Source organism: Cephus cinctus, unplaced genomic scaffold, assembly GCF_000341935.2.
Source record: "Cephus cinctus unplaced genomic scaffold, Ccin1 Ccin1_scaffold0678, whole genome shotgun sequence".
In the NCBI taxonomy this organism is placed as follows: Eukaryota; Metazoa; Arthropoda; class Insecta; order Hymenoptera; family Cephidae; genus Cephus; species Cephus cinctus.
The window spans coordinates 194,917-216,703 of NW_014333303.1; the positions used below are offsets into that span (position 1 = coordinate 194,917).

Here is a 21,787-nt window from a genome sequence, read left to right on the forward strand (position 1 = left end):
TTTATGGTGGTTATATTAGATTAGTGTTTGTTAGTAATTTCTGTTAATTAATTGGTAAGTGCGATGGCTTCCCTGGTTGCGGATTACGGGACCTCTTCTGGCTCAGAAAGCGATACAGACGGGCTCTCCGATGACAACGACAATATGTAAGTTTATGCTAAAAGACAATTATAATATTTGCTGCTTGTAGCTATTTATGCTTCCCTACCTAACCCGTCAAGCACGCCATGTACGCGCGCGCAGGTTGTAACAAATTCATTTTTATACACAACTAGCATTTATAATTTACAGATACTTGTCATATTGACAAGTACGTCTCTAGGTCCATTAACAATATGGCATGGGAAAGTTGTTTGAGACACATGTCACACTGAAGAAATAGTCTTATAATATTCGTGTTATATTTGCAATGTTGGTTTATGTGTCATAAAATTATATGGACCACATCTAACATCTTTGTGACTCTAAGCTTACAATGATATAACAATAATAGAGTATTAGAGTGTTGTTCTTATGTATATCGATCACAGTCGTTAGATACATGTAAGATTGGACTTATTCTTTGTAATCTGATATTGCCTAACTCTCAGTTCCAAGGAGGACGAGGAAGATCGTGAAATCGATGATGAGACCCAAAGAGAATCAGCTTCCAATGAAAAGCTTCCATTACCTACACCAGATTTCAACAGCACGCCAACTCTCAAGACTTCTGTCTTCTCAAATCCATTTGTCGAAGCCGAAAAGGCCAAGAGCGCCATCCTAGAGAAACACGTGAAGATGACACCAACACTGGATGATACAAAAATGATTAATGGTCGGAAAATATGCTGGAATTACCGGAAAGGTCGTTGTCGCTTTGGTCACAATTGTACATTTGCACATGACTCTGATCTGCATCGTTCTGCAGCCGATCTAGAAGCCATCCGAACACCACAGGAGACCATAATATGCCAGACATTGTATAATAACGGTCAGATGTTAGGAAATGAGGAAGATGAAGTGGATCAGGAAAACAATCAAATGCAGAAACGTAAAAAGAGACCAGGACTAACTCAAACTTTAGTGCCGGGTAAGAAAGTGTTAAAAATGTATAAGACGCAGCAAGCCAAAGCTGTTGGCAGATAAATATATCAAGTACTCAGGCCTATAGAGAAGCAAATTGCAAATTATAAATCGGCTATATAACTTATTAACGTTTCTCGCGTGAAACGTGTGCTCTATATTATACTACATCAGTACTACTTCGATAGTATTTAGAAAAAAGTATAGGGATAATCTTTCTTCGTTGGTATATATTTATGAAGTCTTATTTCTTCCTAAGACCTCCATGGTGTAATCACAGGGAGGCGTAACGAATCTTATACAAATTTCAACGACGATGGCTCTTGCTTCACTGCAAGTTAGACTGTTCAGTGATAGTAAGTGCTGTGAGTATCAAGACAGTAAAGATAAAGAAGTAGATTTTAGAATCGTGCAAGCCTCACGTAGTCTTCATCCGGCATGAATTGTACCTGTACAAAGCTCAAGACTCCAGAAAGAGGCAAATCCATGAATCACAACAATCTCTATGAATATTCGCCCAACTAATATACGTCACTCGGAATACAAATTCTTCTATCTTACAAAGCAAAACTACTCTGCGCAACCAGCGGCATAATGAAATATCAATGTTTTCCAATTTTATTAATATTCCATCATAACGAGACATCCATAAAATTCTTAATGAAGCTTCAACTTAATTTACCCGTATATACAACAAGAAATATTCCAAGTAATAAAAGATAAACCGTAAAGAAAGTGTCTAAGTACGAAGAATTCTAACTATCAAATTCTTATAACAACCAGAATCTCGTCGCTGCTAAAACATCACAAGTGATATTGGAAGAAACTGAAATTTGTATGAACAGAGAAAGAAAACAGATACAAAGGCAACCAGTAGCAAGTAAGAATCTAAGTGTAACGTGTCCATTATAAACATAATGTCTCTAGGACATTTAATATACACTATTTATAATTATACTTCCATAGTCGTACGTAACTTTTTACAAAAAGCAATGTTATACTATAGATAACGAATATTTATACGAGCTAAGACCTCGACCAGCGAAACCGCAGAGCAATTGATCAAATCAATATCAAGCGTGCTCTTATTAATGAAAATTAATACATAGCCGTCTCTTCCAAATAATTTTGTGTTCTCAGGTTATTGTTCAGATTGTTCGTTCTGTTTCGTTTTCGTTTTGGCAAATAATTAAAGCCGTCCATCTGACAGCTCTCAGTAGCATGTTACACAACATACATTAATACAATTGAAATTCTTGCCGGATATTCTTTAAAGCGTCGTCGCCAATCCGAACGCTGTGAGATTAAACTCACTCAGGAGATTACGTGAAAAAATCAGCAGGATGCAGTAGGCTGGTGCGCTTATTATTTAAAGATGATGGATTAAAGATTTTAAAAATGGCACGACTGCAGAACCTAGTCAGAGGGAGATGACGAGTATAATGATTTAACGTAGTGTTCCTGCGCGTTACGTTCTCTGAGAAATAATAATTAAATATAAATGTAATTAGAATGATAAACAGGATACGCGAAGTCGATTAGAAATAACATAAGAGATAACGAGGTCAAATTTTCAAGAGTACAATGAATATGTATATCGTGTCTAATTGGCGCTTCTCATTTACTTATATAAGCCTTTGGGAAGTGTACTATATAATTATATGTATTATATATATATATATATATATATATATATATATATATATATATATATATATATATATATATATATATATATATATATATATATATATATATATATATATATATATATATCTTGCAAGTCTAGATTTGAACAAATCAACGATTAACTTCCAACAACTGTTATGGGATGTAAGATTAAACCTGTGTATCATTTTTTGGGATAAGAAGACACTGTTGAGTTTAGATGTTCCACAGTATTTATCTGTTTATTATTCAGGTACCGCATGGTATTTACTTAAATCGTGGAAACCATATAATAGATCATCATATTATTATGTTCAGTTATGATAATTGTAAGTTTTTCGATTCATTTATTTCTACGGTTTATATTGTCGAAACAAATCATTGTAAATGGTTGACCATAACATAGTTTTTTTTTTTTTTGAGCAAAGGGTTGTTTTCTTCCACGTGGTCCATTGAGAGAATTATGTAATTATACATGCTGAATAAATAAATTATTATAAAATATGCCTGTATACAACTATTGTAATATACTTATAAGTGCATATAGGATATTCATTACCTCCTTGTTGAAACAATTTCAGGTCTTCTTTCCACGATATTTGAAATATTTGCGCTGCTTCTATTTACATTTAACGGTTTTTAACATAGAAATATATAAATAAATAATTGCAGGCAAGTGACAATTTTTATTTATTGATCGTAGGTACATTCTGAAGTCAGACTGATTTGAATTTTATGAGATGACCGAGTGCGCCGATAATTTCTTATTGCATCGGTTCCTTTTAAAATATATTTTAATCTTTTTTTCTCTCTTCTCTTACTTCCTCGTCGCTCTTCTGCATCTGAATATCTCACAGGCACTTTGTCTCGTGTCGGGAACGGGGATAAAGTCCGTGATGAAATATTTTTCGTGAAGTAAATAAACGCGAAAATTCTCTCTTCGTAATAGTCGATATACAATTAATTGATTAAGAAATATCTCGTTCTCTTCGGCGTGTAAGGATCTCCCACGTCTTTTAACTTCCTGTCCCATGAAGAGCGTAAAGATACAAATAAATTTGGTGAAAATCAAGCAAATCAAATTCTTTAACGACTCAGAACTAATATCCCGTTTTCATCGAAAATAGTGAAAGATTTGTCTTATTGCTTTTAACATATTTTTATATACATGTTATTTTTCGCATAATTCATTTTTTTTTTTCTATCAACTTCACCAGATGTGCATATATAAATATCTTCTCTAGAAACACTTGTTACATATTTCTTTCACTTATTCAAAATCTACAATTTACCACCATTGAAATATCCTGCTTAGAATTTTTTCTCTCTCAAATACCCCATAGACCCTTTTTAAGACACATTAATCTGTGTCCTCCATAATAATCTTGTATTCATGTGAAATTAAATTTTTATAAAGGAAAAACAAAATTACAACTATAACCCGCTTTGGCATTAATAGAGAATTTTATGACAGGGATCTTTTCTTTTGAGAATTCATATAAGCACTGTATCTACGTTACCCATATCGCATCGTGGTTGGCTACAACGATAACGCATAACGGACCCACGCTAATTACTGGAATAACAATGTGAAACTTGCAACGAATGATTTTTTCAGTCCTTGTCGTAAACAGTTTGCTTTATACGTTAGAGCCAGCAGCTTGGAATATGTCTAGGAAATCCTTCCCCGTAAGATCCAAATAAAGAGCAGCGTGGTAATCAGCCTCGAGGATCAGTCGTAGCGAGCTAGAAGGAAATCATTTCCTTATTGTACATGATCTTCGAACCTCTTTGCTTTTCGATTTGTCTTTTTTTTTTTATTGCGCAATGAAGAATGCATCGACATCTTGATGAGATCAATGACGCAGTGTATGAATTAAGAATTATGCATCTAAACGCTTCCCCATGAGACTTCATAGTAATAATAAAATGATTGAACGTACTTAATAGGCGATTTCAAACACGCAGGACTTTTACGAAACTTTGGTCATTTTGTTTATACGATATTCTTTGTTTGTCGCATTGTTTGCTAAGCGATCGTCGTACGGAATACTCGCTGATGAGAGGAGGATCTACGCATAGTATATAAGTACACAGCACAATACACAGCGACGCTTTATGTTTCTATGGTGTTCCTTTTACATCACCAAGAGGATGTTTCCTTTGCATTAAGAGATATATTTTTATATCACAATCATTCATAATATATTCTTATCTATTAGAATCGAGACAATACTTCAGGTAAAATACGTTATAAAGTACATAAGACGATAAACGCTAGTTGATTTTCCTTTCGTTCGTTTCTTGGTTTCATTTTTTGTTCCTTTTTTTTTCTCTCCCCTTTTCTGTCCTTTCACCATCCTCGCTTAAAGTATGAAAATACTCGGTGTGTCGGTTATCGGCATTGTCTGTCGAGCTATCATCTAGCGGACGTCAGTTAATTATCTAATGATTTTAAGTACACAAAGATACGGAGACGAAATAGAGAGACAGAAAATTAAGAGCTGAACCGAACGATACGGAAACGGACCAGACGGACAATATTAACGAGAGCCTCTTTCGAAGTTTTACATACAGACGAAATTTTGGTGTGAAGAATTTTATAAGGGAACCAAAAAATATACGTGTCCATACATACAGAGTGTATCAATTAAGGAAGCACGTTTGCGATTTGCGATGAAAGTATGCGCGATTTTCAAAATCTTATGTGACGATTAATTTAATATTTTTTTATTGTGCATCAAATGGGCATAAATGAAAAAAAAGTTATCTATGCCATTTCAAGCGATATCGAAAAAAAAGTTAAATGCAAAAGTTGTAGAGCAAGAAACAAATGATAGGGATGAAAAAAAAAAGTTCGTGCGGATAGCGTACATAGCAAGGGAAATATTTGCGTTTGAAATTTTGTGATTTTCTGAAAAATTTACGATACTGGCATTCCGCCTTAGCTCTGTGGCTACACGCTGGCTAAAACATATTGCAATGCTATTTTTTGTTTACACCGTTTCATTGGAAATCGCAAACGTGCATCTTAGCCGATGCATTCCGTACAATGATAGTAAAGTCCTTATACTCTATGCAAATTTACATACTAATATTGCCTAAAATGGGTGAAGAGGTTCAACAGTTCTGGAACTAAATAATTTGCCAATGCCTAACGCGATACTTTATTATTTTTCTTTTTTTTTGTCTTCACGCTTCCGATACTTTTGTTTGTCTTTCTACGTTTAGCTTCGATACTTTGATTTCGATCAGCCAGGCAAGTATTCGCTTCTGTAGTCAACTCCGCTATCCCCAATGTTATATCTTTACACCGTTCTGCAGACTCTTCCTATGCAATCCGCCATCATTCTCGTGAATACCGTCAGCCAATTTTTTGACGGGACTACCAAATTCGCCAATGTCAGAGGAGCACTTTCGCTCCTCCTCGAGTCCATTACGCTTGACTCCGTTGGAGAGTGCCGTATGCACTCCATTTTTGACGGGACTGCTTACACCATTTTCTAAACCGTTTACACCGTTAACCCTACTATCGACTCCATTCGCGTGCTTTTCCGGCGTCGAGCCGTTCACTTCGCGCACCTCGGTTTTGCTCTCGGCTGCCGTATTCTCGATCAAGCCTGTAAGAGCGTAAATTGTACAATCCAAAAGCAACTTATATCGAAGCCGAGAAAATCGTATTAGACCATTAGGGTAATGCAGGTATTTAGACCAGGCTAGTGAAACCAAGCTTTGATGATGGCCTGCACGTCCACCTTGTCAATTACAGTGAATCTTTTTTTATCATCGTGAAACGAAGAGATTGTGAATGCGTGACGAATTAATTCTGATGAATTTTGAATGTTAGTACGACTGACGACGAAGTCCTCGTCGTCAGGACAGTATAAAAGAATATATTATTGTTTTACGTACCATGCAGAGTGTGACAGTATTTATTTGTCTTGTTCCATTCTTCTCGTAGACTCAGATTGAACATGCTGTAATCCGGATTCCCTGTGACCTCCTTCTCGATTGTTAAGAACTGTGGTAAAATACGTTTTAGGTCATCGCCACTCAGAGCGGTGTACGTTTCCAGGAGCATCAAACCTTTGCACCTGTAAGTATGAGAAGTGAAGAAGAACAAATTCACATTATTCCCAGAGAGAAGAAACCGAAAATTGCTCGGTCCAAATTTAAAGTAATATCCATGTACCTGGGATGTCCAGGTTCCCTGTATATATCCAGCTGGAAATACTGGTTGTTTATAAGGAAGCAGCGTCTCTTTTTGAATATAGTGAAGTGAGAGTCATCGCGTTGCGCTAGCATATTCAGATAGTCACGATGCGTGAGTTGTGTTTTGACCTCCACAACTTGGCCACACATCTTGGGTCGTCTGATTGTATGAATATAGGACCAATGACCTGTACCAGAAGAAATAAAATTCAGTAAAGGACGAATGACAATACCACCAATCATCGAGCCCCAATTACCTACCTTTCTGACCACGTTTACGTAAACGCGCCTGCATCTTGGGTGTTTTGCTCTGCAGGTAATTGTGCACCACGTCGAAGTCCTGGAAGGGTGGAAACTCGCTGTCCGGTGGCAAAGGTCCCTTGACCAGGAACTTGACCTTACGACTACTGGCTCTCAATCTGTCGCCCGTATCAATACAGAGCTTCTGGCAGACACACTCGATCATCCGACAGATCTTACTATCGAAATCCTGAGAGTTGTCTATCACGTCGAAGTAAGGATGCCCGACCCAAGCAGCAGCAGCATTGTAATCAAGTTCACGAGCCAGTTCGACGCCTTCGGAGCGACAAGCGTGATCCTCCGTCGAGTAGAACTCCTCGGCCCCGTTCGCAGCCGAGACCATGTGTATTATTTGGTTGTAGCGATTGTCGCGTAGTTCCACGTTGTTCCATCCGTTAGAAGCCATCATCAGTTCCCACTTGTCCTTCGAGATAACTGAAAACATCATGAAAAACTATAATTCATCATCCATACCAAATATCACTATACTAGACGTATACCCTCTACTTTCTCCTCTGTATAATACATAATCCTTCGAACAACGAATCTAGACAGAGATCACAGGACGATGATCCAGGATCTCATTTGAATACTCACATGCAGAGGCGTCCATGGCACCACGATCACAGATAATAAGGCAATTTCGAGAGCAGCTCTCACCCAGTTGGAAGAACGTGTTCTCTATTTGGATCATCGTTCTCAGTAGATTCTCTTGAAACTTGAATGCTAAAACACAATTGCAAGGGAGACTATATTAATTTCTTTTGCCTGACATTAAATCTCATGTTATTTATAATATATAAAGTAAATGGCAAGCGGACGTGACACAACTGGTAACGGTGTCTGATTGTGCTGACGACAGGTAAGTAGAGGCGTCTCAACCAGAAGCAATACACACAGAGTATACGTATCAGCGAGCATCGTCGAAAGAGTAAACATTACCATGAACAGGATATGTGGTGGTTTTCAAGTGTAGAGAAAAGGAAGAAGAACAAGTAGAGATAAAGTCCAACGCTTGTTGCGCACTTGGGCATCTGCTCCAATTTTAAAATACCTTATTAAACGTTATAAGGCTCTACGATGCTATTCTAGTAGGTTTTTATATTTTAACAGCGATTGGCTCGTCACTGCTTTACTTGTCACGTATTGGACGATGCTGCGTGCGCGTTATTTCATGTTACATGGAGAAAGAGAAGAAATAATTTGAGGGAAATAAAATTCGACAATCTTTATGACTGGCCGTAAACAACGACATTATGGCAAGGTCCTTTGTGCGCGAGGACGATAAATCGTGTCTTTACAAATATAAAAAAAGTATTATTCTACATTGTAAAGAAAATGGCTACTCGGCATTAAATATACGTTGACGTATTTACTGCGGCACCGATGGCGTTCATGAACAAAATCTAGGCTAACTAAAATGTCATAAAAGTCCGACAGATATTGTTGCCACTAGATTGTAAGTTATTGTCGTATTTGATTGGTATACATATACTTTTCCAAAGTCCTCACCAAATCACGCTTTCGCATCGTGTAACACGTAAAGAGTTTTACCAAAGGGAAAGTCAACGTTTAAATCGTATTTACCCGGCATCACTTGCGCGGAGCAACGACGTCACGTGACCTGGATGCTTTTTAAATGGAGAATAAAATGGCGGAAGCGTTCACGAGTCAATCAAGTAACGACTGCACGTGCGATTGTTGCATCGCGATGCAATTCCAACAATGTATCAATATTAAAATCTGCATCCCCGTTATATACGATTCATACAAAATGGAGGATCCGAAGGTACACGAGAGATTCAAACAATATTCAACCCTCAAACTTGAGTCTAGGTTCACTATTTTTAAACGAAAGGAGGTAGTAGTACAATACATTAATCTGACAATGGCTATCGGGATTTTATAAAACGAAAGAAAAAAAACGTATTCGCGTTAGCGAAACACGTGGCTGCCTAGGGACGTTGAGCTTATTCTTGGTGCTTGTTACGCGACATTTGAGTCTGGTAGTCGCGCGTGTTTCGAATTGCCGGCTGGAAATAGTCACGGGACAAAAAGAAAAATAGTATAAAATAAAAAACATCAAAGCCTACTAATAACGACAGAGAAAACATAATAGCGCGAAATCAGAAACGAAATTTAAATGTAAACCCGATCGAACACGAGCCTCGTATATCATCGACGAGGCGAATCAGTGAATTTTCGAGTGAAGCAAACCGATACCCGGCACCGTACTTACCGATACTCTATTTTTACATTGTTTATCAAACAATGGCTAAACCAAAGTCTGTTTCGTCGTTATTATCGGATTGCTGTGAACGAAGCATCCCTGAAACACCTTGAGCCGGGTACGTTCGGTTATCTAATAATTTTCGTAAGTCACTCGATCGCGTTCACGAATTTTCTAGGTTACGTGTCACAATTGAAATTAGATATTATTTTTCAAAATCTACGGAGCGTCTTCGAAACACGACGTTACAGGGGACGATTGTTAATGAATTTTATGATTATTTAACGTTGTTATTAATTTCACACTTTTGAACGGCATTAATATCAATTGTACGTCTGTACGAATTGTGAGTGCGTCTAGCAGACGGTACAGGCAAACGAAAAATTTTTTGATATCCACGTCAAGTACGGAGCTATGATATGCAGTGTTAAAATACATCTAATTATACTAAGCAGCTTATTTATGCTTACCCTAAAGGTAGCGTATGACGTCACAAAAGAAAATGACAAACTGAAAATTCATAGGCAACTCTCGTAAGGACGCTCCAAAACGTTTTCAGTAATTTCAGCGTTTTAAGAGCTGTGATAAAAAAACATTTCACGGCCACCGAGAAGGTTATTACTGTACAGACAACGAAGTAGTTATTACGCCACTGTTGTATTGTGCATCGTTCACGGGACAGACATCGGATAGAGATTTCTGGTTAGCGAGAGTCGGTCTATGTAAGCTTGAGAGGTAAATTGGAAGTCATGAAAGAAAAAAAAAAAAATCAGTAACGTAAACGACGATAAACGTATTCAACGTCGTAAACGAATACGGACAATTTTAATTGATTTCAAAATAATTCTCAACAATAATGACAATTCATTACATAAACCCAGCCGCGCGCAGTGCTTTCTCTTATTTCAAATATCTATGGCATCCGATAGGCAGGTTCTAGCAGCAGGGATTAGATTGAGCCACACTAGCCAAAGGGTTGGATTAATATTTCTTTTATATATATATTACATATATATAATATATATAACTTATACACAGAACACCAGTCATTATTAACTCACTCTCCAGAAATTTGGACCATTTTGAAAAAAAAAAATCATTCCGCCACTGGCTCATTCTCCAGCTGAAAGTCTAAAGACAAGATTCTTAACGAAGATATTTTGAAGAAAATAACGAGGAAACAAAATTTCGATATCTCATTTCTTCGTTTCGGTCCAAATCTCGGCTAGAGGCAAGCAGGACAGATGTACTGATTAGAAGAAGAAAAAAAAACGTAATCCAATGTCGGCCTAGAGGGAGACTCAACTCACCCTCGCCGGAGATGACCTTGAGGATCTCGGGCCACTTGGCTTCACCCTCGTACCCAATTCCATTAGCAAGTACATCCATGGGACTCGGTGACCGCCGCATCCCTTCTGCTAGAACCAACCGATCTTGATGGGAATCGTCTCTCCTCGCCGCGAGGATTCACTCTATAAACCGACCTAATTCTATGCCCATGCTAGACTGGGCATTATATTTTTACGTGACTGTCAATCTGTACGTACTGTCTATCCTTAGTTAATAAGGTTCACTTATTTCCCGATAGAGTATACCGACGTGGTACGACCTCGCCATACGAATAAATTCACAAACGGCAAAAACACGGCCGTCCTCAATCCAGAACCCGCGTAGCCGAACACGTCAGTAGGAAATTAAAGCCATGAAAAATTCAAGGGTTAAGAATATCATGAGTCACGACAGTCACGGGGTATATCTAAATAACGGCAGCTGCTTATGCGAACGAAATTTGAACGTCGAAACATCGGAGAACCCCATACGACATTTGAGGTTAGAACAGATATCGAAAATGGTAAGGTTAGATTAACAGCATTCGTTGTAAACAAGAGGACGATATCTCCAATATATATATATATCAAAGCGGAGTGGACGATTTCGTAAACTCCTTTGTCCCTTCAACGTAGGAAAACGTTACTGAGCATTTGAGGTTAGTCAGTCGTCCCGCTCTCGAGTGTAGTCCTACTGGATGGGTGGGGGGTGGACGGGCGATGCGCGTTGCGTGCATCGAGACAAATGGTGTTTTGAAATGTTCCAGGGATTGACCTTGTCAAGGACGAGACTGGGCTAGGTCTCCATAGGGTAACGAAAAAGACCACGCAGTACCGGGGCACTAGGGTATCGATCGAACGACTCCCCCCCAGGACCCCCTACCACTTCACCAGACCACCCGGAGTCGTCGCGCACGTGTTATTGCTGTGGAATTTTATGAAACCCTATCTCGGCTCGACCTTCGTGGAGGTCGCAAATTTTCCATAAAATCACACGTAAAAAGTCCCTTATTCAAAATACACTGAAATCAGGGTACCGACTGTAGAGACGTCCGTGCTAAAGCATTTGCAGCTCGTTATCGAATGTTGATACAGATTTTTTATATCTTACGAGACTATCGACGATTCCTTATCTGTTGCGCAATAGCGAACAAAGGACAGGCATGAAAATTGTTTTTTTCTTCTTCGACAATTATTAATTACATGACCGAACAATTTCAACAAGTGGTGACCCCTCGACTAGATCGTTTCGTGAAGCATAGACACACCCCCCTTTTGGATCTTATCCAAAAACGTGATTGCGCAATTATTTTCTTGCGTCAATGCTCGCGAAAGGGAAACACGTCCAAATATCTTGGCGTTCAAAAAGAGCACGAATCGTCATACAGCTTTGTTGACTCCTCGTATATGAATATGCAGGATGCGCGTCTGTGCCTCTGCGCAGACACGTGTCCTGAGGTGATCGGTAACGATGCACGTGAGAACAAGCGTGAGAGTGACTTCTATTTCGAATCATTGGTGAATGAGAAAAATAAAGTCATTGAAAATCCGTGACTTTCGTCATGCTGAATTACGGTGACCTGAAATATTCCCCGAAATACATGTTTTCGTCACAGGAATATCCGACAAAAATAACGCGACAACGACGTATTAGAAACTTCGGGAGATTCGTTAATTACACGAGAGAGAGAGAGAGAGAGAGAGACAGAGATAAATATAAATCACTGATAACAATTTGTTTACCCCAGAGTCTAATTTCTGTATCGGGTGAACAACATTGTCATAAATGACGTACCTGTCTCATTTTCACGTAATCAACTTGGACCGGGTCAAGATACTTTTTTTTTTCTCCCATGAAGATCGAAATATTTGACGATTTCCGTCATCGAGCTTAGATATATGTATATGAAAAATAATTTGACAACAGTACGTCAAACCACGATCGTGAGATTGATAGTGAAATTACCGGCAGGAAGCCACATCGGTACGAAATATTCCGGAAGCCTAGTTGGGTGTTGCAGCCTCAAGGTCGAGGATTAAAATGACACACGGTAGGTTACGCAATACCGTGCAGTCTGCTAACTATTTCTTAAAGTCATTACTCGGTATGACTTTTCGACTTTGATCCTGAAATCCACTCAGCCCTATTACGAAGGAGAATATTAAAATAGCGGATATGTCGTAAAAGAAATTATAAAGAAAACAAGCGTGGTCGAGTGTGTCGCTGTACGTTGAAAAGGTGAAAATTAAATGCGTAGCTTTCGTGAAAAGAGAAGTTACGCTGCCAAATGAGATATAGGAAACTGAGGACGCCGTATTGTTTCGAGGGAGCACGTTATTATACGTAGGTATCCTCGAGTGTCCGTGGGTCTCGAGACGTCTCGTCGGTTTGGTTTGGGCCGAAAAGTTTGGCTGGACGCCATTTCTTTATTTTGCGTAATTGCTATAATGTGCTATATATCGCGTCTATATGCTGGCTCCACCCACAAGCAGCTGTAACGTCACGAGTTCCTTACAGCTCATTGTGACAAATGGATACAAGGCTGCGCGGCGAACGTGTAAACTCAAAAATCCAATCGAATTTTTTTTTCATCGACGCTTATCGATTTCTCGAATTTATATTACAGCTATATCCCCGGGATATGGGGGATCGTCGTTTTACCCCAGAAATTCATATTCCCAAATCAAAAATATGCATTAGTAAAATTACACTAGGAACGTTAAGTTTTTGAAAAAAATCAGTCACTCGAAAATATAAATTTAAAAAAAATGCTCTGAATTTAAAAAAACTTTTCGATAACATAATTCATTTCGAAAATGGCAGGAGCCTCGAAGCCTAAGTTGGATTACCAAGAGCCTCCAATCGAGTAAAACTTATAGCATTAATTAAACGAGAAAAGCTGCACTTACATCTAAGATAATACCTTATGCCGAATCTCGACTACGAGTAACATAGTGGTACAGTCCCCTCAGAAAATCAAATATCACTATTTCGTATACTCTTCGCGAATCCTAATTATTGGCTTCGTCGCATCCCGAAGTTTGAGAAAAAGAGACAAATCTTCCCGATACTCTGTTTCTTTTTCCACGGCAAACACCTCAGGACTCCCTAACGACCATCCGCTGCCTACCATTGACATTTTTAATTTACCAACGACTCTACAAGCTGTAAAGCCTGTTATTCACATAAAGCTCTGGGGTTGTGTATACGCATACACAATCCACTGGGTAATCCACAGGACAAAAGTCCACAGTTTGCAATGAAGCGTCGGCTCACGTAGAAACCGCAAGGCGAGCGCGTCACGACGTATGGATAAATAATGAGCTACCCGGATTTCTGTAGGATGTAAGAGAGAGAAAATTGAGAAAGAAAGAAAAACAAAACAATTTCACATTAGAATCTTCCGTATCCACGAAATACATATCAATTCACGGGCAACCAGCCAAGGGGCTACAGGTGTACGCTATAGATCTACACGAAGTAGCATACTTTCCTCGAATTGAATTTTCCGAAAATTTCGACTTAATATTCAACGAGTACAAGTCTACGTAGAGAACTGGTTTCATAATGAAAATTAATTCTGATCCTCGTTAACGTATAGTATATTATATAGATTCTCGTATACTCGTAAAACTATCTCGTAACCGACAGCAGTCGATCGAAAAACTTTCGAGTCACTGAATCCCTCGTTGTAAATCCCGGTTCGCATATCGGAAGCGTCAAGCCGTCTACGCCCATGTTGCGGACTGCCGAGTAAAGGTCACGTGTTAATTTCTTTTATTTCTCGGAGAATTCGTTCGTCGACTCCCCACCCAGTGGGACGACGACATCGGCCAACAACAACGTTGAGGATTTTAGCTGCTCGCGTTAAGCTGCTAGTTCATAACAAAAGCGTGAAGTCTTACGTAAATCCTGTGCATAACGTAAACGAATTGCGCGTAACGATAAGGATAATTAAAAATAAATTAATATTAATGACCAAGAAAAAAAACTCACCCTCTTCCGCGTTCAGGTCTGAAAACTTGATGCCGCCACTGAAATGGAAAAAAAGCAGACGGTGGATGAAAAAAAAACCTTGTTCCGTAATACAAAGTTCCCTAAAGAATTCTAAATGCTCTTGGGAAAAGAAGGCGAGTGAAAGGGAGAGAAAAGAAGATACTTTTTTTTTGTGTCTTTCAACTTCTAACGTACGAGAAATGGGTATGAAGAAAATGGAAGACGCGTCCAAATTATTTTGGACGCAACCAACGCTTGGCGTAGGGCATTTTAGACGTTGTATATCTTTTGGGGCGAGGGTGGCGCAAGGGGGACCCCGACTCGTTTTCTTTGCTCTTAGATAGGACGGAGAAGCGAATCAAAACATAAGACAGTTAAGTAGACGAAACAAAAATTGACGAAGAAAAATCATTACGATACGCGACTGTTGTTTCAAATTACGACAGAAGCGTCAATGGACGCTTGAATAATTTTGATATGTCAACGATGACTTTGTATGCTTTCTTTTTGGATTTTTTAAATAACGATAAATTTTGTTTTTAATGCCATTTTTTTCTCGCCTGCATCGATCTTTGGGGAATTTTGAATATGTCGTGCGGGAATAGGCAGTTTCCTTTTTTTTTTTTTTTTTTTCATGTGACAATTTTCTGACAATCTCTGCTCAGCACTTTGATAGCTTGTGATTTAATAGCATACCTGAGCAGCACGGTCGCTGTCTCGGGAACACGGAACACCTGAAAAAGAAGACAACCACCACTCTATCGGATCCAGAATGGAGTAGACATTTCCCCCCAACAAAAAAAATTGTTCTCATTGTCCAGTTTTCTCTTATATCGTTCTGCACTGTTGGCAGTGCAAGGACACAAAGCGTTTGCGTGGGGCAAAGATTGCGCAAATTTTCGGGCAAGAAGCAACGACGTAAACCGACAAGATTTCACGACTACGTGAGTCGAAAGTAGGATGAAGAAGAGAAAAAAGTAAGTTTCCCAAGAACCCATACAATTGGAATCGTTATTCGCACGAATTTATAGATATCACGTGAAACTGTCATTCTTTAGATTTTTTATACGACAGCAGCAGTTCCGATAGAAAAATGCAATTGCTGCGGCAATAAAATGACACGCAATAGAAAATTGACAAATTACAATGGAGCGGTACCAGAAGGAAAAAGCATTACAAAGAAAAAAAAAAGAACGTTTGAAATTCGTAATACAGAGTGACCTTGGGGAAATACAGCCAACTAAATATATGCCGTTTCAGCTTGTTTTCCCCTTTTCTTTCACACTGTTAAACTTGTCGGTTTATGCCAATAGATCGCATTATGCAATCCGTCCGGTTTTCCAGAATGCGAAGGAGAACGAAAGGTGTCCTTTGACGTTTAAACGGGAAACCATCGGAAGGATATATACGGAGAGAAATACAAAGTCGAAGAATTAAATGTGAATAAAATTTTTCTATTAAAAAATATAGATAATGGGTGGCTCAATGTCAAACAAAAATTATCTATAAATTGTTTAGGACTACGCATGACTGACGTAGTAGAGTATTGCACGACGTTCGAGCTCTTCGACAGACCGTTAGGGTTCGTTAAAATTGATTCGAGCAGATCATTTCGATTGCTCGTCTCAGCGATGAATTTAAACTTCGCGCGCGACAATTGGTAGCTGAATTAATATAAATTAAAAGATGCCCACCTTCCAGCCCATGTTTTCAAAGAACGTGCAGAGCCTCGTCTGTCCTGTAGTCTTGCCTCCGCAGGGTCCTGTAAATTAGAAAAAAGTCAAAAAGATAAACATTCAATTTCGTAATTAAAAAAAATCACTCTATAGAAAGACTAGCAGTGCTGAAAGATACGGTAATGCAGACTGATATATGATTATGACAGTTAGATATGTTTATGATCTAATTACTGTGACCTTGAACTTCGAACCTACGAGTACCGCGAGGGGAATTTCCGAACTGACTAAGTAATAAGTAACTCGGACTCCTGGAAAAATCCCGTTAGCAAAAGGCATCCTGTGGCTAATAAAACATGTGTTATGATTCGACTAAGGTTATATGTGCCTACATACGCGTTAGGATACACCCGCGCTGTCTACAAACTATGCACATGTAACAGCAGACTAGCCATTTTCGCCGACTTGACTCAACCGGTTGGAATTGTAACGAACTGGTATCAATTCTGTGCTGAATATACAGATTAATTAAAACGTAGCTTATTCGTTAAAGTATAACCATACGCATCAACGAAATTGCACATGTAAGATTTTTCAAAAAGAGAACCACGATATCACTAGGGTACGACGACGACATGTTGTTGCAAATCATGAGCTAAAAAACCTATTTATTAATTTTATTCACTTTGCGCTTGAAAGAGGAAGATCATATATTTGGAACAACGGTTACGCAACGGTCCAAGATTAACGGTCAAGGATTTCTTTTTACACTATCATTAATTTTAATAGACTTTCGAATGATAAGGGACACAATTCTAATCAAAAACAATCAAGCATTGATACATATAACTTCAAGATTGCTATATTACGTCACGTCGAGGTATGTAGATATTAAAAAGTTAATAATTTCATAAGGATCAGCTTGGCGGTGACTGAAAGCTACGCTTACTACATCGTCATGAATTTAATATAAGACAACGTGCTTCAATGCCAAAGTAAATTAATTTTACGAAAATTACGTCAAATTATGTAGCAAGCGATTTGACCTCGACACAAAGTAATATGGCCGGGTAAACGATATAATTTGATGAAAAACAGTTATTCGTGATACAAGCATACGATGGATGGCGAAATTTATGTAATTAATGAACTTGGAACTGATAAGACTTTACCACCAATGAGTTTTCTAGTTATTGAGATCAACGTGGCAGATACGTGTAACACGAATAAAATCGTTGGACCAAATTATTCTGCTACGTGGACTTTTGCGTTATCGTTCATTTTCAAATTAGAATTAATTATCGCGCTCGGGTTTGTGACGTATTCTTGGAAATCAATACTCTAATATCTGTGTCTACATCGTTCATTTAGTGCAAATTTATTTAGTTTGTTACTTCATGAAAAATAATTCTATAACTGTTCGTACAATTTAGGTTATGTTCGCTTCCAACTTCGTTCAGTTACATATAATGTTTTGCAGTGAAGGATACTATGTGTTCTATTGCTACCATTCATTTGATATCTATCACAGCTTCAATTACTTTATGTAAAAGGCGAAATAAATATTTAATACATCGTTATGTAAGGAATCAATATTTTCCATGAAAGAATGTGAACCAATAGAGTAGAGCAACGTAGATGCAATTTTGCCATAAAATGGAATATGATTCAGCAAGAATCACGTTATGCATCGGATACTGAATTGATTCAATGGGAAGAACGACAAGGAATTATGATAAATCATATATGTTATTAGACTATTGGAGGATAGCGAATGATGAAAATGAGCGCGGAATGGACGCAAACACGTGGTTAGTAGAGCAATGCTTGACGGCTGCGCAAATCTATTACAAGAACTGCTAAAAGAAGTCTCAGCCGTTAAATGTAATTTAAAGGCAAGGAAGCAGCGCCTATCAGGATATTCCTGGAGTATTAAGTCTGTTAATTATTACAATGACTATGATAGAATATTCAATGCTGCCAGGTAGGATAAAGTATAATCACACTTACCTCCGGTGAGCACCACTTTGTAAACGCGTTTCTGCTCCATGTTTGAGCTTTTTCTTGCTGTCGACTCGTCCGTGTGGAGCCTCTTTTTTCACCTTGATGACAATGGCGTCTCGTTCAAGTTATGGCACGTGGATGGCGTCTACGGGTGCAACAAATACTACATAAACACTTCACCAAACATATTGAGGTACGGTGTATTCGAACACAATGACGACATGGAATATGAAAGCCGACGACGCAGAAAAGCCCTCTGAACTGGCCCGAAGCAGACGTCTGTCTTGTCCGCCACCTCGGGTTGAAGTGAGGTGCTATTCGAATGATGTTACCAAACTAGACGCTAGATGATGCTACGGAAGGGCTGAGGGCGCTACTGGAGGAGTTAAAATTCTTGATGATTGATCAAGAATATTGATATAATAGAAATACAGAGTTGATTTTATGTAATTTCAAATATTGTGATTTGTGATACTTTTGCCCTTTTGTATAAATAAATATGAATGAGGAACGAATAAGGATAAACAAAATTTGGTCATGTGTTTCTAGGTTGTTGACAAATCTAGGAAACTATGTTACCGATCATCTTTAAAATCGATTACGATCACTGTAAAGATAGATATTTTTATAAAAGGGACAAAGGAGATAAAAGGAAAATTGCATATTTGTCACTCTTATCGCATTCCACCTAGATTTTTTTTAGCTATGATCACAGCTATCGCTTCGAAGATATATTTTTCATTCTTTCAATTACCTTGATACACTGAATATCTCTTACAAATAAACAATGCTCTTATTGTTAGATATCAGTTATATACAACACCCGTAGATCAATTTGTATTTATTACAAAAATAACGTAAATATTTATTGAACATTGATAAACAATCAGTTCTAATAATTATGCAGAATTTTAGGATTTCATAATAATAGTTTTATACAGATGAAAATGATTTTACTCAAATAAATAAAAGCATTTTGGAAAATATTGACACTCTTTCAACATCATTATTATGATTGAACTTTGCTATTTGTTACTATCAAAATATATAAATCATCCAAATTACCAATTATTTCAGTTACAATATTTGTATCGTTAATTATCTTATTGTGGTGTAGAGTCAATGCATTTATAAAAAAAAATATATAGAAATGATCAATATTAATAATATTGGAGTTATAAATAACTGGTAACAGTAGCTGATTTCTTTCAGAATACTGTATAATTAATAAGTTTCTACTTATAGATCGTCATCAATAAGTCTTTGTACAAAGTTCAATGGTATGCCTAAGAGCAATAGATCGCTTTTCGACATATCTTTCAAATTTTTGCAGTAATGATTTAATGCCAACCAGCTGATTTCCGTCAATTTAGGTATTTTCAACCAGACCGCAAGAACTGTGTCTGATCTTCGTGTCTGAAATAAAATATATGTTTAGTCCTGTATTAAGAATTTTTAAAGGTACTAAAGTATACGTAAATTTATTTTTAATTACCTGATGACCATTTCTAATCACACCTCCAAAGGAATACATACAACCTTCTGGTGTAATACTTGCTGAATGAAAGTATACAGGATCTGTATCTACCACCCTCAATAAGCATGTCCATTGTAAAAGTTTCAAATCAAGTCGCCACATGTCCCGAAAAACCTCATCTCCATTGAAACCACCAAATATCACAGCATAAGTCACTCCAGTTTTGTCGTCCGTGTATTGAACCACGCTATGACACAGTCTATCAGCAGGAACATATTTACAATCTTCTTTCCCATGCGTCGCTAGAGACATCCATTTATTCGATTCTAAGTCAAAAGTGGGTATTATCTGTAACTAAACAATAAATGAAAGTTATTTAACAACATGAAAGTAATTGAATGTTAATTGTTTTATTTACCGAGAAATGAGGAGAGTGCAGTGTGGTACCACCACCAAAGACATATATCCGTTTTCCATCGTAGGCTAACTCATGTCGGTATCTACCTTCAGGTTCATATCCATCAGCACCAGTACAAATATACACACTTTCCCACACTCCTGTTCTAAGATCAATGCGATGAATGTCACAATGGAAATCATACCCTGATGTGCCACCAACTGTATATAAGTAAGGCCCATGACAAACTACGGCTATCCCATAAAGTGATTCTGGAAATTTTCCAGTAGCAGGCAATGGTTTTGTTGAGCCATCTTTGACATTACAAAGATATACTTTATTGCTACAAGTTTCACCAAAGGGAAACCCAGTTCCTCCATAAACTATTAAGATATCGCCTCTTAAAACAACAGCACAAGAGGCCATTTCATTAGGCAAACTCCTTCGCTTGGGCAACCGTTTCCAACGGTGTGTAGCAAGATTGAATCTCCATATTTCTTTAAAGAGTGGCCTACTTATAAACCACGTTGGATCTTGGAAAAAAGTATCCTCCCGTGCATCAGGATTATAGCCACCATAAGAGTACAAGTAACGTTCATTACAGGCAATCCTATGTCCACTTCTGCCCTTTGGCCATTTTTGATTTTCTGGTGAATATATTTCAAACCTGAATGGTTTGAATCGATACGTGGTGCCCCAAGATGACATATTTCAATACAAAACCTGACTTATTGTATCACGTTCTGCAAAGACAAAGGTTATGTAAAAGAAATGTAGTATCAAAGTTTCACGACATGATGTGAAGTATCTTGTACTACCAGAGATGAGTAGGGAGAAGCACAACGCTACGGTTTCAGGTGATACCAAAATCACGGCGCTAAATCGTAGCGGCGATTTTGGAAGTAGGATTTTGTGATCACCACCTCCGTCGACAAAGCGTATCCCGTCGTAGCCGAGCTGAACGTGATCACTACGTGCAGCCTGGCCGGCAGAGGTTCTCCGAAACATACCGCTGGTTACCAGAGCAACCCTTAGAACGAGGCCGCTCATGAAATATTGCCTAAATATTTTCTTTTGTAATTTTAAATTCGACTGCACAGTGTAAGCTCGATAAGATTTACTAAGAGAAAAGCCAGCACCTAATGCCTGCCTGCATTAAGGAGTGAAGCGATGTGGTGCTAGCTTCCAGCATTATTTAACAATAGTTCAAAACGGAACTATGGTTCCAACATTGAGTACTAGAGAGAACTATCCGGGAACTGTTTAAAACACAATCTCAAAACAACACTGAATGCCAGCTCCTTATGCATACCTGCACTGAAGCGTATGGTGCGACTATTATCCTTAATAGGTATTTTAACGGTGTTACGTACCAGAACTATTGTTAAAACCTATCAGGAACTAAAGAACTCCTCGAGAACTATTAAAAAAGCCTA

At 38.1% G+C, this 21,787-nt stretch overlaps 3 protein-coding genes across 8 annotated transcripts; 1 reads left to right on the top strand and 2 right to left on the bottom strand.

Annotated features, from left to right (window-relative positions):
• The first annotated feature begins 7 nt into the window (after positions 1-7).
• Positions 8-2,607, top strand: LOC107269585. Its single transcript, XM_015743619.2, has 2 exons — positions 8-146; positions 591-2,607. The coding sequence occupies exons 1-2, from the start codon at positions 64-66 to the stop codon at positions 1,123-1,125; spliced, it is 618 nt and encodes a 205-aa protein (XP_015599105.1). The 5' UTR covers positions 8-63; the 3' UTR covers positions 1,126-2,607.
• A 789-nt stretch (positions 2,608-3,396) lies between these two features.
• LOC107269579 (TRPL translocation defect protein 14) lies at positions 3,397-18,778 on the bottom strand. 5 transcript variants are annotated; one of them, XM_015743597.2, is made up of 10 exons: positions 18,484-18,778; positions 16,492-16,559; positions 15,494-15,531; positions 14,798-14,835; positions 10,783-10,887; positions 7,840-7,968; positions 7,204-7,677; positions 6,923-7,130; positions 6,643-6,824; positions 3,397-6,350 (listed from the first exon to the last, which is right to left on the bottom strand). In XM_015743597.2, the coding sequence occupies exons 1-10, from the start codon at positions 18,521-18,523 to the stop codon at positions 6,031-6,033; spliced, it is 1,602 nt and encodes a 533-aa protein (XP_015599083.1). In that variant the 5' UTR covers positions 18,524-18,778; the 3' UTR covers positions 3,397-6,030. The 5 variants fall into 5 exon arrangements, with proteins under 5 accessions (XP_015599083.1, XP_015599086.1, XP_015599082.1 ...); XM_015743600.2 differs by having other exon boundaries at positions 3,397-4,476; positions 10,783-10,890; XM_015743596.2 differs by having other exon boundaries at positions 10,783-10,890.
• Positions 18,542-21,308, bottom strand: LOC107269580 (kelch domain-containing protein 10). Of its 2 annotated transcripts, XM_015743601.2 has the most exons (4): positions 21,170-21,308; positions 20,373-21,094; positions 19,973-20,308; positions 18,542-19,893 (listed from the first exon to the last, which is right to left on the bottom strand). In XM_015743601.2, the coding sequence occupies exons 2-4, from the start codon at positions 21,057-21,059 to the stop codon at positions 19,717-19,719; spliced, it is 1,200 nt and encodes a 399-aa protein (XP_015599087.1). In that variant the 5' UTR covers positions 21,060-21,094; positions 21,170-21,308; the 3' UTR covers positions 18,542-19,716. The 2 variants fall into 2 exon arrangements, with proteins under 2 accessions (XP_015599087.1, XP_015599088.1); XM_015743602.1 differs by lacking the exon at positions 21,170-21,308 and having other exon boundaries at positions 19,973-20,302; positions 20,373-21,160.
• Between the last annotated feature and the right edge of the window lie 479 nt (positions 21,309-21,787).